Source organism: Phalacrocorax aristotelis, chromosome 1 (genome assembly GCF_949628215.1).
Source record: "Phalacrocorax aristotelis chromosome 1, bGulAri2.1, whole genome shotgun sequence".
Lineage (NCBI taxonomy): Eukaryota > Metazoa > Chordata > Aves > Suliformes > Phalacrocoracidae > Phalacrocorax > Phalacrocorax aristotelis.
In genome coordinates, this window is record NC_134276.1 from 131,264,726 (window position 1) to 131,276,971 (window position 12,246).

The window sequence follows — 12,246 nt, forward strand, 5'->3', positions numbered from 1 at the left end:
TTACTCTGTCCTATTCCATCTTACTCTGTCCTATTCCATCTTACTCTGTCCTATTCCATCTTACTCTGTCCTATTCCATCTTACTCTGTCCTATTCCATCACTCCTCCCAAAGAGACCCTCAGAAGACGGATTACTGGAGTGAGAGGGAGAGGAAGCACTGTAAGATGACAAACTGTGTTGGTAATCTCAGTTGCCAGCTTGTATCCTTGTCAGCTGCTGCTGAAATGGGCTGGCCCACTGGAAAAAATGAAGAAAAGTGTTACAAATGGAGAGGTGGCTCGTGACACCACAGTGCACCTTCAGCACTGATGACTGAGGATAGAGATACCAATACCAGGTACCAAAAGGGGAAGGCTGACTCATGCCTCTGTGTGATGTGCTCTGTTTACCTTAATGCCAGGGAGATAAATATTATGGAACCTCAGTAATGAGCTGCTGTTTGACTATCTCCGGGAGGCCTGGGGGAAAAGCCAGGGCCATAGGTGCACATGAAATCAGGGACTGATGACAAGGATGTAGATGGTGGTATAGACAAGTGACTTGGGATGCAGAATGACCTTCTCATGATGACAGGTGTCTCCTTTGGCCTAAGCTGGAGGAGGTTGCATTCCTTCACCTTTGTCTCTGCTTGCTGTCACTGGGATTTGGGAAGAATCCTGGGAAGAAAAGGTCTTTGAGGTGGTGGGAAGTGGTGGTCCATAGGTGTTGACACAGTTCCCCATTGAACTTTTCCTCTGTGTCTCTGATTTGTATCACTTGTGACCAGTCTGTACCAGCAATAGGGCTTGTCTCAGTGCTCAGAATGCACTGCCAAGGGGATTGATGTCAGGCTGTCGCCTCCGTCTACAGAAAACCAAAAAGCATCAGGGCAGAAATCAGCACAGTCAGTCAGTAGCAAAATCATTGGTGTTGAAGAATCCAACACTGCAAGAAGCAGTGGGTAGGGCTTAAAGTGTCCACAGCTGGGTATCTGTTTCAGCAGCTTGTGGTCTGGCTTTCAGCCTTGATTAATAGGTCAACTCTGACTCAAAGAGCTAATGGACAAATAGTCATTTCTGGTGGGGCAGTGGAAAATACCAACGAGTGCTCAGATGGCTACAGAGGGTGGTCAGCATATGCTTTAAGTAGAAGAGGCCTGTCCTGTGCCAACAATCCACTGACACACCAGAATTCTGATATCCTTAGGTACCTCAGCCTACCCTTTCTTAGGTGAAATTCCCTGGATTTACAAACCTGAGCAGGAAAGCACTTGCAAGTAAAGGGCCAGCTTAAAATGTGTATAATTAGAATATGTGTTTCACCTAACAGTGTGGGTGGGAGAGTCCAGAACTGGCATCCATATTTCACACTGGTGAAAGCTATTATTGAATCCCCAGTCATGGGATTCTCAGTCATTGTAAAGTGTTGAGAGACTAAGTCATCTGCATGTATCACAGAAAATTCCCCATCTCTCAGGATGTCATATACTGGAAAAAGGATGAAGCACAGAAAGCAAAGGACAAGAAAGCACCTTATTGGAAATGAGTTCATAACAAGAAAGCAGAACTGCACCTGGATATACAAATACGGTGTCTCACAGGGAGACTGGGATGTTTATTTTAGTCACTACTGTGTCAGTAGGAACAAAGGGGGCAAAAAGGTCATCTCTAAGTGGCTCAGTCTTCCACTATGGAGAGAGATGTGCACATGAGCATTTGAAGATGATCATGTGTGATAGTGAACAAGAGGATATAAGCAGAATCCCTCTCTGTCAAGTGTAGCTTTGTGTACTCGTAATCCCCCTCTGGTGTCTGCAGCTAATTAAAGGCAGGTGAAGACACAGAAATCTAAGCCTATGACTGAAAGCAAATAAACTTAGGAATTAGAAGACCAGAGCAGATCAGCAGCTCTTTCTTGAAGAATCACAGTTGACTTCAGTGAAACCTGTTGCATGGTTGGTACTTTAAAAAGATTTCAGGTGCCTCAGCACAGGTTATAGAAACCTAACCCCTTTTAACAACAAAATAAACCTGTCGGGAACCATTCAGCATTCTTCTGAAGTGCAGAGTATCAAACATTGGGGTTGAAATACAGTAATTTTTCCACTGTTTGCATTTCAGACAGCCATGTCAGAAGGCTCTGCAACTGTTGGACCACCTTTCCCATTAATAGGGGACAAAGTATTTATTCACATTAATCTGATTAAATAAATGAAAAAGTCTACATTGGGATGTTTCCACTACATTGGACAAAAATTCAGGTATTCCAGTATTGCTTATCTTCATCTTATTCTTCCAGGGCTCTGACCTGTAGTGAAAGAGGAGAGAAAATTAACATGAAAGGAAAAAACCAAACCCCAACTCTACCTTTGTACAGTTGTTGAAGCAAACCAAGTAATTCTGTCCAGATTCTTTGCAAGTGTTTCGTGAGCACTGTGATTGGTGCAGACTGGCTCCAGCAGAACTAGCCTCTGCTCTTGCTGTTGGAAGGGAACAACATGAGAAAGGGTTCTTACATGGGTTTCAACTAGAGAAAGCATTTGTTTTTATTTCACAGATTGAGTGGAATAAAAACAACCACTAGTTCAGGAGGGGCAGTCTACTTAGAAAGCTGCCTGTGAAAGCCTTCAGTATCCCTATGCAGTATTTAATTTTGGGTATACTAAGAGAATCTTTGTGAAATGTTTTAAATATAAATGAGAAATAACTAAGAAAATATACATGAGAGAAGACTAAGTTCAGTCAGGTGATGTTTCATCAGTGATTTTTGCTTGTTGATGGCTACTATGAGGTGTGGCAAATTTGTGATAGATCCTAATGTTGCAGGGAAGTTTCTAGTCTCAATGGAGAGAATCACTGGCTCTGGTGATAATCACCTGGGAAAGGTGACACAAACTTAAAAAGTTGTCACATGCCTCTGCAAAGATTCAGCTATTTCTATTCTGGATGACTGAACAAGACTATTTAATCAAATACAGGACTTTTAACCTAGGAGTGTCAGTGTTTCATGTTTTGAGAGACTAAACCAACCAGTCCAGAGTTTCCTGACGTGTTTGAGATGGACATGGTTTTGAGTCCAGAAGATTTTGTGGGGAGGAATGTTCAAAGAGGCATTTGAAATAGTTGCTTGGGTAGCATGGGGTAGCTGTGGCCAGCTTCAGTAGGAATTATCAATCAATTCACAAAAAGACACTGTCAGAACAGAAGGGAGATTTGGCTATGGTAATGGCAACTAGGGAAGCAATCCCCATGATATTAGCTGGATTAGCCATGTAGGAGGAGAATACCATGTAGTTAATTCCTCTCAATGTGGAGCTTCTAATGGGAGATGACATCAGAATTTCCAGGACTTTCCTGCCAAAAAAATAGACTGGTGTATAGTCAGTGGACAGAGATGATCCAACAGCCGTATCTTAGTGCAGGGCTGTAGTAGACCGAATTGGGACAGTGGGGTGTCTCACTGAAATGTGAACTGACTGTGTGAGTACTTATCTTCCAGTTCAACACAAAGCAAGAGAAGTTTGTCTAAATTGCCTTCACTGATGAGCTCCAGGTTGTAAGCCCCTAAGCTGGAAGGCATTAAATTTTTTGTTCTTCTAGACTATAATTGTCTCTGCGGGTAAAATTTCACACTGGAAAAGGTAGGATGATACTTAAACAGGAAAAAAAAAGCTACATTTGAAGTACTCTGGGCAGTCGTAGAGCAGATGCAGCAGTCAGAGGTGTGTGTCTCTGCTATGTTTGAGAACTGACTGATATGGGTGCTCTTTTTCTCCAGAGGAGAGGAAAACAGATAATACAGCAGGGATTTCTTTACTGCCTTGTTAGATAACGTGGCAGAGTTACAGATGTTAAAGTTGAAAGAAAAAATTATGTCAGTGTTACGCATATGAAGCAAATGTGGACTCTTCAGCTGAGGAGAGAAGGAACATCCAGAGGGTTCCTGTTTATGGACTGTCACCATTGATTTTATTGTAGAGCACCAGGGTTGATGTCGGTGAGGTGAAACACCAGCCTAATGTTAAACGTGATGGCTGGTGGTTTGAGGAGAAATTCCCAATAAGGCTTTCTTGTTGGCAGGGAAGACTTATCCATTCTCTCTATAGAGTCTGATTCTCTAAAGTTACAGAAATGTGCTGTATGAAACAATGTTTGCAGAGGGTTGTGTGTACTTGAACTTACGTTAAGGTTGCCCTGTAAGGAAGACTCCCATCCCTTGTTAGACTTCTTGTCAGTGTCAAAGGGTCAGCAGTAAGACTTGGTTTTAGAAAGTGAAGAGTGTTAAAGAGAGGCTGATTTATTAGGGCTTAACTGCACTAAATCTAGCCTCCTGCTGCCAGGAGGCTCAATGGCTTGTTTGATGTGGAGACAGTTAAGTGAAGTGTTTGGGGAGGACTGGGGAGGCTCTTCTGTGCCTGCCTCCACTGACCTGAGCAGTTGCAGTGATCTGTAAATCTCTTGCAGTGAGCCCTTTGCTTAATGTCATCCAGTGCTTCCCTTTTCTTGTCTTAGGTCTGGGTGTGCGTGTTGGACATGTGTGCGTGATGTGTGCATGACAGCTTTCCTGTCAGTTGCATGAGGTTTGTTGATGATGCGGATCACAAGAGGAGGTAAAACAACAGTGACTTAATTTACAGCTGGTATCACTGCATGGAGTACTCACATTAATTAGAAAGCTTACGGGGTAGTGTAATCCGGAACCGTGGCTTGGGGCTTGTAGGAACGGCCTGGACTGTTGCTGCCATCCCACCCTTAGGGTACCCTTGTGGGTGGCACTCGTAAGTGTCATTGGTTAACACAGGTGGAATATCATGTTAAGGATCTAACCATTTCTGTACATTTATATAACTAGAATAATATGTGTGGAGGCTGGAATGAATTCTGGAAATAAGGCTGTGAAACAACTTGAATCTGGACAACTACCCTCAGTTCTAAGATTAAAGATCAGGTAAAATATTGGGGAAGGGTATATGTTTTAGAGGCTGGTCTGCAACTGTTTCTGAGGGCTGGGTGAGTGATAACAGAGCAGGAATTGGTTTTGCTGCTATGTCACCAGCCCTGTCTAGCTCAGCTCTGCAATAATGGGCATGAAAGACTTTTTTGGGTTAATGTGACGTAAATTTGGGGACCTTCAATGTCACTTCCAGAGCATATAAAGCCTCAGTGGAGTTGCTGTTAGCTGTACTCTGGTCAGTCTCAGAGGACCCTGAAGTTCTTCTTTCTTTGGTAAGGGTGGCCTTTACCAGGAGTGGAGTTTCTGGTGTGGTAATCAAAAAAAAAAAAAGTGTTTGGATGCCCTTTGCCTTGCTACTTTTTCTATAGGTTTCCAGAAGACTTCTATTTCCAGGTTTTAAAGTGTAAATTTGATTAAAAGTCAAACAGAACTCCAGAACTTCACCCTTTCTTCTGAATTTGCCTTTAAAAAAATAAGCCTGTAATTTTATCTAAAAAATAATTACAGTTTCTGGAGCACAAGGGAAAGAGAAATAATAGTTCTTGATTTTGCTATTTTCTTTTACTCTACCTCTGTCCTCAATTAAACAACTGAAAAGCCCACTGAGAACCCACACAGCGTTCATACACTTCTGTGCTTCTGTCTCATTTGTCTGTTTAGTACCCAGGATGATACATGATTTTGTTGCTCATAAGGCTGTACCATCTGATGCTACCACAGGTTCAAAAATGTTATAAAGGATTTCTATTGGGGATGGTGGGAAAGAGTTCCTATTCTTTTCATTTATTCTTTAAAAGCCACATCTTTCTGGGCTTATCATTCTTCCTTTCCCCACTTCTCAAAACCTTGTTACTGTGATGTAAATTGCTTTTGGGGTCAGAATCTTAAATTCTTCGTTTGTTTGTTGTGCTTTTGAAAAGACCTGTTTGTGTGTTTCTGAAAAGGACAGTGAAGCTTGCTACCTCAGCAGCCTGCTCTGGAAACAGTGCTTAAGGCTCCCAACAGGTGGCTGGTCCCCAGGGTTGATGCTAGAAGCTGTGTGTGGGAAGGAAGATAGAAAAGGATATTTGCTTTCACAGGCAGGAGAAGAGTCTCTGTTTCTGTTAATATTTCAATATCATGGGAAATTTCTTCAAGGCCACCAGTATCTTCCCCTCCAATTACCATGGCAAAAATCTCTATCTCCAGTTCAACCTGCAAGCCTGCTGCCACCTAGGAGAGACAGAGGGTGACTCACAGGTAAGGTGCATGTTCCATACATAATCCTCTCCAGCACCACTTGCAGCTGGTTCTTGTTCTGCAATGTAATTGAAGACTTAGTGCCCAGCACACGACTGTGCTTGCCAGTTACCCACTGTTTCCCTAGAAAGGTCTGTACAAAACAGTGTCTCTTCACATTGCAGTTTGAAAGAAAACTGCCAGGTGTTTGTATTTTCTTCCCCATAAATTTCCTTTTAGGTTCCAGAAGGAAAAGAGGAATTGGGACAGTTGGGAGAGAATCAAAAAGAGAGGTGGTTGATGCCCCAAGCCTGTCAGTGTTAAGAGGCATTTGGACAATGACCTTAACTTTAACTTTTGGTCAGCCCCAAAGTGCTTGGTTGGACTAGATGATCGTTGTAGGTCCCTTCCAACAAAACTAGTCTAGTCTGAAAAGAACATAGAGGTAGGAAGAAAAGGGAGACCCAAAAGGGATGGATGTGTGGAGAGGAAAAGAGAATGGGAATTATTCCAGCCATTTTAAGTGCTGGGTTTTGTCTGGGGCTCTGGACTAGAAGGTTTAACTTGCATTCTGGCATTGCCTCCTTGCACAAGTCATTTGTTCAGATATGATGTGCAGGTGAAGAGAAAGACCGAACAAAAGCAGGAAGCATGAAAGCTTCCTACTTAATGGGACAGTTATAGTGCTTTACTAGCTAAAAGACTTAAGGTGGAGAATAGATGCAAGCAGAAGAAATGGTTGGAGCAAGAGTTTACTAGTTTCAACTCTTGAAGGTATCAGGACAGGAGAGAAAGTCTAGGCATAAGACAGAGCACATACAACAAATACCCTAAACGATAGGAAAACTCAGAGTTAGTGGTAGAGTATCCCGTTTGCTTCAGAAAAGCTCCCTTTAACCTCAGTGGTTGAACTGCTGCTTTCCTCTGAACTTAGCATGTTTATCCCTCTGCATTCTGGTGCAGGCTCTGAGACTCAGAGTGCATGGGGTGCTTGGTTGAATGCAGCAGAGGGACAGCAGAAGGCAGCATCACTTTCAAATAATTTTAAACAAATCAGGTACCCTGCCAGCTTTATTCCCAGACAGCTGGTGCAAGAGGACCCCTAGACAGCCTGAGGGCCAGCTGAGTCTAGCAAAACCCAAAAGATCATCTGTGTAACCTACAGGTCCTGGTGTGTACGTCACTCTCAGCCCTGTATGAGGAGGTGGTTGTTTCACCCGAAACCTGTCAGAAAGAGAAGAGAATTAGTTTGCCAGAAACTGTTTCAGGCAGGCAGAAGGCACTGCTGGGAAGCAGGCTGGCTGCTCCTCCTCTGCTTGTGCAAACAGCAGCAGAATTTTTTTAGCTCATCCTTCCCGTCACAATGTACAACTTGGGCTACAGCAGTATTCCTTGGCTTTTAGCCAAGGCTCAGGTTTCTAGCAAAAAAACCCAAAGGAGCAGATTAATGGGCCAAAGTAAGTCTCCAAAGAGCCTGGTCCTTACAACAGACTGTGAAGCATCAGCATTCTCAGCCTGCATACACGAAGGAAGCTGAAGTACAAACTACATCTTTTTGGCAAACAGCTGTGGGTTGCACACTCAGCAGTCCTTAATGATTTTTTTTTTAATGTCCTTTGCTATGATTCTTTTGCAGAAGGCATGATACTGGTATAAATTTTGTGTAAATAATCCTCTTTCTTTAATTTCATGGTACCCACTAAGGCAGTAGTTTCACTTCTTCATTTCTCACTGATTGTTTCACATCTGTACAGTCCTTTTGTGCACACAACTTCCACTGTTAAGATCTCTAAAGATCATTAGAGCAGATATGACCTCTATTTTTGCATGGCTCTGCACTTTATCCTGTGATTTTCATTTCTACCTGAAGAACAGTTACCATCATGCACTTGCACCAGAAGCTGTTAAAGGAAACGCAGTAGCATTCCTAGTATATGGCTCCATCTTATGAAAAGCTCTGGCAGAATTATAAATGCTGTCAGAATTCCTGTGCTTTCTCTGGAATATTGGCTGCTATGAGAAATTGGACTTGATTTTTGTGAGGTTGTCCCAACATGTGGGACATGGTACAGTACGGGCAGTTTGGAAGGCACATAGTTAACTACTGACACTGTCGTGGAAAAGTTTTGGCTTCAGAGTGAGGTAGACATGGCTCAGAATTGCCCACCATTGGTGTTACCTCTGCCCTCAGCATGTTCTGCTGTCATTCAGCAGCTAGTCACTTAGCTTTCCTCTTAAAGCAGCTAATAAAAGGCTTAAAAGAAAAGCTAGATTTGTCAGAATCATGGTGGTATTTTCCTTGACTGGCTATGTATAGTGCCCTGGCATGAAAAAATAATTAAAAAGAAAAAAGTAATGTGTAAATCTTGAGCTCTAGGATGCTGGTATGGGATCTGCTGATTTATACTGGCATGTGCCATGATGTGCATTAAAGGAAAAAAATGTCTCTTTCAGGCCGTATCTAACTATGCTGATTTGAAAAACAAACAAACAAAAAATTATCTCTGCCATCCATCCTGATGGAAGGAGATGTACAGTAGTCCCTCAGCTGGCACTTTAGAAATATGTTCAAGACCTAGCTGGCTGAGTACTCACAGAGATCATGATGATCCCAGCAGGGTAAGTCTCCTGTGAGCTACGCCCTTGATGATAATTAGCTACCCAAGGAGGGAGAACAACAAATGTCGGACATAAATGTTTATTTCATTCCAGCACTGTGGTAGCATAGTAAAGGGATGCTGTGACTGCTGATGTAATGTCACTGTGACAGCCCTCTCAACTCTCTTTTTAAAGAGGCCACCTGCATCCAGAAGGGAATTTTGGCAGGTGCTTCCTCATCTGAAGAGTGCTCCAAAGAAACAGCATCCACAAGCAGCACCACATCAGGGTCATGAGACTTGCACACTTGAGCCCAAGAATCTTTAATGCCCTCCTTACTGTTTTCTTTAACTATTGCAAGTGTTGCAGGAAAACCCAAAGACCATTTATCACCACGAGGAAGAACCACCTTTTTAATGACCTAGGCCAACATGACAGTATTTCCATGCTTTCAGTTAGCCTCCCTCTCCTGGAGCCTGTGGTCTAGCAGAAAGAAGGCCCATATAACAGGAGTGGTCCAAGCTGCCTGGCTTACTCTAAGTTTCTGAGAGAACAGTATATAACTGTCCATTAGGATAAATGGATGAGATTGGCCTAAACAGCAGCTTTCATTTAACTCCTAAATAAATGAGCTGCAGGAGGTAATTGAGGATAGGTGGGATTGACAGGCTGGCATTGGAAAACTTTGGTGGGAATAGCTATCTTAGAACACAGGAATTTTGAAAGCTTGGTTTTAGCTTTTGGGCTTTTGAGCCATCTGAAATGAAAGCTTCCCATGAAGTACTGCAATTCTTGAAACCATCTGGTGGGATTTTAACCATTCAAATGAAGGTGTTTGAAGTGACAAACCTTAGGTGGAAGCCCAGAAGCTGTAAGGACTTAGAGACTGTTGTTGCAGGCTCTCCTTTAAGCTAAAGAGCAAGGTACATATAGCACAGCTAAGGGAAGTGCTGTTGAGCAAACCAAGTAGGAGAAATCTGCTTTGCCCTCTTTTCTGTCACATGAATGGCACCTGGGAGGGCAGGGGTCATAAGCACACCTGCCTGAACATCGCTAAAGTAAAACCGCTGGAACTGTGCTGGTGCAGGAATGACTGAATGAACATCTGTTCAGTCATGTGAAAGGGGAATCGTAGCACAAAAGAAAGAGCAGTCACAAGCATTTACTTACTTTATTTATATATTCTCTACACAGTGGCTGGGTAAATCTGATAATTTCTTGTGATTAGTCTTGCAGTGCAAGAGACAATCTGCTACACTGCAGACCTAGAAATGGACTTACTTATGCTCGCCACATTGGAACATGTGTGCATAAATAAATGCTTTTTTTCATCCTCGTCCTGTGCTTGTTCCCAGTGTCAACACTGAATCTGTTTTTCAGTACAGCTAAAGACATGTGGCTGCCTGAATACAGCTGTGCCCACCATTTAGCTTGATTGGCAGCATTCAGCATGATTTCCCAAAGCCAAATATAATACTCATTACCATAAGGGAGTTTGGGCCCTGAACCTGAGAAGTTCAGTAAGAACCAGTAAATAATCTGCAGTGGACCAGAACTATGCATATAGGACCTCCTGTTCCTTACTGGTTTCCATCTTCCTAATAACACTAATATGCAAATAACGCTGAAGTATTTCTAATATTATCTCCTCTTCTATATCTTGTCAGTCATTATCAAATTATTCCAAATATAAAAATACCATTTGTTATCTCATGTTAATCAGAGCAGAAGGTTGACAATTAGCAAGCAATGTGTATTTGGACAGTTAAAAACCAAGGCACTAAGAAATAAAACTAACCTGGAGAAGTTCACACCAACATTCTTCAGGATCACTGTTGTTGCATAGGTACAGCCTTCCTTCAGTACTCCGAACATCACTCTGGGTGGAATGAGATGGAAGCCACTAAGATGCTGTCTTGTTGCAAGAGAAGATGTGTTGACCCTTCCTGCTACAGGATCTTCTATCTTTGGAAACAGAATTAAAATATTAGACAATAGATAAAGCTGGTGGCCATCAAGGTAGGTTCAGAGGTATTTAACCTGTATTTGATCTCTGTCCACTCATCCTGAAGGATTACAAAAAGACATCCTAATTTGAGTAAAAACCAAAGAGGCACTTTGAATATTGTCTGCAAATTTATACTGGTTTGTGTTTTCAGATATATTAAGCCATTGAGATGTATCAGGAAGAATGGGGAAAGCTCTACTCTTTTAGAAATCAGAGCTTTCATGTGGGTGTCTGGTGCAGAACTATGCTTTTGGCATATGAGTTTGTCTGAGCAGTTGAGAGGAAAGGGTCTTTCAGAATTGCCTGTAAACTTACGTGTAAATTGCAACTGCTATTGTTTCACTAAATAGATTCAAAATACCTTATGGTATTGCTTCAGAATGAATATTTCATGCAAAAGAGATGACTGAGAGAATATTAGCATCAACAAAAAAGATGTTATTTTACCTTTTTATTTGGTATGGAGTTTGGTTTTCTCCCCTGAAGGGATGATGGTAATTTCACTGTCTCTTTTCTTGGCTGTCCTGCAGCATTCACCAGCAGATTCTGAACTTTACGTTGAAAGGGTATCTCTTGTGACCTTGCAGCCTTGTTTAGGTCTGGGAAGGAAAGATTTCCAAAAGCACAAAAATGAAGCATTATATTCAGCCTAATCCCAAAGTTCTTAATCAGATAAGACTTTTATTTTCTATGAAAGCATTTGATTAGCACAAGGACAGAAGAACTGGCCTCATTTTTATTTAAGAGGTTAAGAAAAACATTAAGAAACTCCCTAACAGTAGCAAGTAATTAAAATCTAAGTAGTAAATAAAGCTGTACTATAATTATTAGAACTAATTAGTTGGAAGTACCTCAGTGGAAACTTGTAATGAACATATAAACACCTGCTGAAAATTATTAAAAGCAGAAGAGGTACAAAACCCACAGCACTAAAATAAAAATCGAGGTCATTATTGTTCCAAAGGCATGCCTGCACTGCACAATGATCAGTTTTGCAGAAACACCAAGGCTGGTCAAATCTAATCTGTATGTCCATGTAACAACAAATGCCAGTCCAGGCGCCAAAGCAGTACAGCCCTGCCAGCACAACCAATTAGGAAGCTCTGTCTCTGAGCAGGATTTATTGTCCTGAATGCAATAATTCATTCATACCAATGACCTGTACGCTTCTGATTCTGGGCTTAAGATGATCTTAGCTACCTTATCATCTTTGAAATGTGCTCCACTGTATAATGTAGACAGACTGAGCAAAGGGATAGCCAGAGCAACTTGGATCTAAATACAGCTTCTTTTGCTTGACAGCCTAAGACACAATTAGCTTATTGTAAACTCTGATAATATCCATAGGGAAAACACAAGACAATTATGATGGTTGTCTTCTCACCAGGAGTCAACCTCTAGATCAATGTTTTTTACTGAAGGGAATTGTTTTTTCTCAGTTTGCACTGCAGGCACTGTCTAGCAGGAATGCTAAGTCTGGTCAGTTAGT

General features: G+C 41.9%; 1 protein-coding gene across 3 annotated transcripts in view; it reads right to left on the minus strand.

Moving 5' to 3' along the window:
- Positions 1-2,149: 2,149 nt before the first annotated feature.
- SPAG17 (sperm associated antigen 17) overlaps positions 2,150-12,246 on the minus strand; it is a 116,041-nt gene continuing 105,944 nt past the window's right edge. The window contains exons 43-49 of one of the 3 annotated variants that reach the window (XR_012662837.1): positions 11,205-11,356; positions 10,548-10,714; positions 7,315-7,375; positions 6,013-6,145; positions 4,643-4,792; positions 3,267-3,333; positions 2,150-2,287 (exon numbers count right to left, since the gene is read on the minus strand). Coding sequence is in view for 2 of the 3 variants with exons in the window: in XM_075107714.1 (XP_074963815.1) it covers positions 2,262-2,287; positions 4,661-4,770; positions 5,991-6,145; positions 7,315-7,375; positions 10,548-10,714; positions 11,205-11,356 (671 nt within the window). In the remaining variant the exon portion in view is untranslated. Of the gene's footprint in view, positions 2,288-3,266; positions 3,334-4,642; positions 4,793-5,990; positions 6,146-7,314; positions 7,376-10,547; positions 10,715-11,204; positions 11,357-12,246 lie in introns of all 3 variants that reach the window. The other 2 variants (XM_075107714.1, XM_075107723.1) reach the window with 2 other exon arrangements.